The 4,524-nt window shown below is 67.7% G+C and overlaps 2 protein-coding genes across 2 annotated transcripts in view; one reads left to right on the top strand and one right to left on the bottom strand.

Annotated features, from left to right (window-relative positions):
* The first annotated feature begins 2,413 nt into the window (after window positions 1–2,413).
* On the top strand, window positions 2,414–3,121 carry TIMM13 (translocase of inner mitochondrial membrane 13). The gene is made up of 3 exons (XM_077760680.1): window positions 2,414–2,607; window positions 2,698–2,766; window positions 2,919–3,121. The coding sequence occupies exons 1-3, from the start codon at window positions 2,488–2,490 to the stop codon at window positions 3,015–3,017; spliced, it is 288 nt and encodes a 95-aa protein (XP_077616806.1). The 5' UTR covers window positions 2,414–2,487; the 3' UTR covers window positions 3,018–3,121.
* A 488-nt stretch (window positions 3,122–3,609) lies between these two features.
* Window positions 3,610–4,524, bottom strand: part of TMPRSS9 (transmembrane serine protease 9) — a 27,864-nt gene continuing 26,949 nt past the window's right edge. Inside the window, exons 16-17 of the mRNA XM_077760681.1 lie at window positions 4,389–4,524; window positions 3,610–4,018 (exon numbers count right to left, since the gene is read on the bottom strand). The exon at window positions 4,389–4,524 is cut by the window's right edge and continues 261 nt beyond it. Of these exons, the coding sequence (XP_077616807.1) occupies window positions 3,857–4,018; window positions 4,389–4,524 (298 nt within the window). The 3' untranslated portion in view covers window positions 3,610–3,856. The remainder of the gene's footprint in view (window positions 4,019–4,388) is intronic.

The following is a 4,524-nucleotide window of genomic DNA, read 5'->3' as shown; positions in this document are numbered from 1 at the left end:
GACCCTCTCCCGCTCCCCCGCCACAGGGCCGGCGCCAGGACCCACCTGTGGGGCTCAAGTGGGCGGAGAGCAAGGCTGCCCGGGAGTTTCGTTGTCTGTTAAGCTTTTTAAAAACCAAATCCAGAGCCCAGGTCGTGACCTGGCGGGGACCGCGCACCCCACGTGGAATTTGGCAGCTGCGCCGGAGACCGGAAGCAGGTAGTGGGGACGGGCTCTGCTCGTACCCCGCTCTGCGCATGTGCGGCTGCAGGCCGGGTGTCTGGGCACGCGCTGGGGGCTCTGGTGGGCCCCCTTCTCCCTTCCTGGCTGTGGGGCCCTCAGGTCTCTGGAGCTTTCTCTAGTTGAGTTCCTCAGCTTGCAGGACCGGCGGGGCAGGAGACCTGGAAACCCCGGGGGCGGGGACAGCTCCGTCTGGAGACTTGTCACCAGGTCAGTGGCAAGGACGCAAGCGAGCGTCCGCGTGTGACAGCCGCTTCCCGGGCCTCCGACCGGAGAGCGGCCTCGGGGTGAGCCCCCGCCCCTTTCTCCAACTCTGTGCCTTGTGCACGGGGCTGAGTGCGGGTCCCCACCGGCTCCCGTGTGCTCGCGGGTCCCGCTGTCCTGTCTTCAGGGGGCGACTTCCTTCTCTGACCGACGTGCTGGTGCGGCCACCCCGCCCTGCCCGCCGCCTGCACCCGCTGACCGTTCATACCCCCTCCCACATAGAAACACAGAAGTTATTTTTTTAATGGATATTTATTTTTTTACATTGGTCAGTACTCAGATTGCCGGATCCCACTTCAGGGCTCGAGCCAGGGTCACTGGGACAGTCCCCCGAGGGGGTGGAGTTGCGGGGGGCCAGCTCGGTGACCGCTGAGGCCGCGGACGGCAAATTCCTTCAGAAAGCGCAGCTCAAGTCTTAAAGAGGAATACTGAGCCATGGAGGCACCCCGCCCCCGAAGGTGCCTCCGTTACCGGGCGGGCCCCTCCCGCTCGCCCCGGGCTGGGAGCAGCGCCCAGAGGCGGCCGGCCTGTCTCCCTTTCCTTGGAAGCTGCCTGTGGCCAGGAGGGTTGGAGGCTTGTTAGGTGGCGGACGGTGAACACTGCTGCGTCCAGAGGCGGCCTGCAGCCCCCTTGCTTTAGGTCTGGTACTTTCCGTGGCCACCCGAGTCATCAGGCTGTGGGCTTGGTATTTTCTCGCGAAGGGAGATGTCTCACCACTACCCCTCCCCCGGTTCTGGCGGGTCCTGCGGATGCACCAGCCCCCGCCCCACGCGTTGCCCTTTGCAGGAGTGTCTCCGGGCCCCCGAGGGGCTGTGCCCCCCACACCCGCATCACAGGAACTGCGCGCACAGTGAGGGTCTGGAGCACAGACGCCGAGGCATCGGGCAGGTGGGGGTGGGGGACCTCCAGACACACAGTCTGCACTGGTCTCAGCCACATCCTGCGAGGTGTTGGGGGTGGGGGCGGCGCTTGTGGACAGGGAGTGGCCCCACCGCTCCCACGGGCCCAGATGCTTCATGACGTCCTTTTCGGTTCCGGGCAGGGCCCCCAGGTGCACGCGTAGGGCTTGTTCCCGGCAGGCGACACTTGTCCTCTCCAAGCCGGCTCCGGCCTTCCCCTGCCCCCCGAGGCCGTGGTGGCCTGGCCGAGGTCCTGGGTGGAGGGGTGAAGTGGCTCAGGCATCGCGGTGCCCTTGTCTGGTGGGGGGAGGGTAAGCTAGGGGCCCTTGGTGACTGCAGGCGGGCGACGTCGTTGGTGAGGGAGTATCTGGAAATCCAGAGTGGAATCCAGGGCTCAGCTGGCAGCGCTGGCCTGGGTTGTCAAACATTCTTAGCTTTAAGCCGCTTCCAACGACGCGGGGACGATTCCTTTGTCCCGAGTCCCACCCGGTAACCGGGCCGGGCCAGCGGCTCCGCAGGTGGGGTCCCGCCCCACGGCCCCAAGGATCGTCAGCACAGCCTGCCCGGGGCCGGCTCGGCGGACGGCCTCCAAGGACTTGCATGCCAAACGTGTGGTCTTTTTCTTTCCCCGATGATTTGTAATATGCATTTTATGACCGGAAACTTTTTGTACAACACTCCAATAAACATTTTGGTTTTAAGTTCTGCCCCCAAGTCCATTCTGACGCGGCCGCCCCAGCCTGGGGACGGAAGGGGCGTGCGAGACCCCGGGCCACTCCCTGGCGGCGACCGCGACCCGCGCTGGGGTGCCCGCGCCTCACNGCTGCACCCTTCGGTCGCGCGACGCGCCCGACGGTCTGTGCACATGCGCGGTGGGCTCCGCAGGACGAGCCGGGGAGGCGCTCCCCGCGGGCTCGGAAAGCCAGCTGCTGCCTGCGCAGAAGGTGGCTCCTATCCGCGCATGCGCAAGGGTGGGCGCACAGCCTTGTGGGGATCGTAGTCCGACAAGCTTGGACTCCACTTCCCGTGGTGCCCTGGGCGAGTAACTTCCGGTGCGGGTACGGGTCGGCGCACGCGGTCTCGATTCGGTTGAATTTGCGGAGCCATGGAGGGTGGCTTCGGCTCGGACTTCGGGAGCTCCGGCGGCGGCAAGCTGGACCCGGGACTCATCATGGAGCAGGTGAAGGTGCAGATCGCCGTGGCTAACGCGCAGGAGCTCCTGCAGGTCCGTCCGGGGTCGGGCCGGGGAGGGCGCCGAGGGCAGTGGGGTCCACCGGGCGCGGCTGTCGCGGCTGAGCTCGCGTTGTCCCCACAGAGGATGACGGACAAGTGCTTCCGGAAGTGCATCGGGAAGCCGGGGGGCTCCCTGGACAATTCGGAGCAGGTGAGGCGCGTGGGGCTGCGGGGAGGCACGTACGCGTGCGCGGACCAACGGGCGTCGCGGTGGGACGAGTGCGCGTGCGCGGCCCGCTGCTGGGGGTCGGGGCGCCGGCCGGGCCGCTGCTGAGCCGAGCCGTGCCCCCTTCCCGCCCGCAGAAGTGCATCGCCATGTGCATGGATCGCTACATGGACGCCTGGAACACCGTGTCCCGCGCCTACAACTCGCGGTTGCAGCGGGAGCGAGCCAACATGTGACCCCCGCGCGCCGCGCTCGGCCCCGCGGGCTCCCTGCAGGCCCCCGCCCCCATCCCCCGTTCCGTTTGCATAAAGCCCCTTTGTGAAGCGGGGACCCGCCTGTGCATCCTGCCTGCCCGTGGTTCCTGAGGACGAGACCGGTGCCGCCACACGGGGGGCGCCGCTCCCTCCCGCCTGCCAGCCAGAGCAGCTTGGGTCTTGGGGGGCCCGGGGACTTCCCAGAATGCAGGTGGCGCGAACCCTGCGGAGTCCAGGCTCACCTTTCTCTTGGGGCAGAGTCCGCCCTCGGGCCTGGGGGCGTGGTCAGGCCCCGCCTGGCTGTGGGGACCAATAAACTAGGGAGGGGCGGAGAGAACCCGGTCGGTGTCCCCCGGAGGGGTCTCTGCAGGAGGTGGCCCGGCGTGGTCCCGGGTCCCCTGACCAGCCTGCGCCTTTCCCCTCTGCGCCCCCGCTTTCCAATGACGATGACCGGGAGCCGGTTGCTCACACGAAAGGCAGCTTGAAGAGGAGGCCGGCCAGAGCCCCCCCCGCCCCCAGCTCTGGCGCCGAAGACCGAGCGTAGCCCCGTCTCGGCGAGGCCTTGCTGCCCCTTCCCCGCGCTTCCCGGGGCCCCGGGTGAGTGGCAGCGAGCGGTCCTGCTGTGATACGGAGGTGCTGAGCCAGCAGGCTGGGGACGAGGGGCTGTTTATTGGATTCAAATATGCATTAAACCTGCACCCTTCACCCGGCAGCCCCTCACCCCCGCCCGCCTCCTAGACTCCCCTCCTCGGGCGGAGGGGCCAGCTGGTTCCTGTTGCCGTCACCTCTCGTCCCGGGCGTGGGCAGCCACGTACTGGCGGTCACTCCTGGATGTTCTGCCCGATCCAGCCTCTGACGGCAGCCACCCGAGTATAGACCCCCGGAAAGTGGGGCCGCCCGCAGCCGTACCCCCAGCTGGTGACCCCAGTTAGCACCCACCGGCCAGAGGGCTCCCTGCAGGCCAAGGGTCCCCCAGCGTCACCCTGGGGGGAGGAAAGGAAAGGCCTTAGGAGCAGGCCACTGCCTGCCCCGCAGCAGCCCTTGGGCCCAGGTCCCTTTCCTCGTGAGCCTGGTTTCTGGGAAACGCGCTCTGATTAGGACGGCCCGTTCGTGTGGCAGATCTTCGTGGACACTCGGCATCCCCCCGGGGCTGAATGGGACCTCACGCTGCGGTCCCCGCCCAGCCTCCCGTCCTGATGGATGCCCAATAAACGGTGGTGGAGTGAAAACTCCTCCAAGGCCAGAAAAGGTGCCCTGCTTCGTGGGCTTGAGAGGTTGGCGCCGGAGGGTCTTGCAGCGGTGAAGACTGCGCCCCGCGCCCCCCGCGGGTGGGACCTGGGGCCCCGCGCTCACCGAGCAGCTGTCCACGCCGCCCTGCGGGAAGCCGGCGCACAGCATGCGGCTGCTGATCTGCACCGGGTAGAAACGGCGGCACGTCTGCTCGCTGAGGAGGCGCACGGCCGCCTTCTGCAGCTGCCGCGCCATCGAG

This window comes from Crocuta crocuta, unplaced genomic scaffold (genome assembly GCF_008692635.1).
Source record: "Crocuta crocuta isolate KB4526 unplaced genomic scaffold, BGI_CrCroc_1.0 scaffold443, whole genome shotgun sequence".
NCBI classification, from domain to species: domain Eukaryota; kingdom Metazoa; phylum Chordata; class Mammalia; order Carnivora; family Hyaenidae; genus Crocuta; species Crocuta crocuta.
This window is presented reverse-complemented; position numbering and strand designations above follow the sequence as displayed.

What these genes read in the sequence shown, in the direction of transcription:
- TIMM13 (XM_077760680.1), top strand. Translation starts at nt 2,488, where the DNA reads ATGGAGGGTGGCTTCGGCTCGGACTTCGGGAGCTCCGGCGGCGGCAAG. An exon ending in ACGCGCAGGAGCTCCTGCAG is followed by an intron (nt 2,608 to 2,697) that starts GTCCGTCCGGGG and finishes TTGTCCCCACAG; the next exon opens with AGGATGACGGACAAGTGCTT. An exon ending in CCCTGGACAATTCGGAGCAG is followed by an intron (nt 2,767 to 2,918) that starts GTGAGGCGCGTG and finishes TCCCGCCCGCAG; the next exon opens with AAGTGCATCGCCATGTGCAT.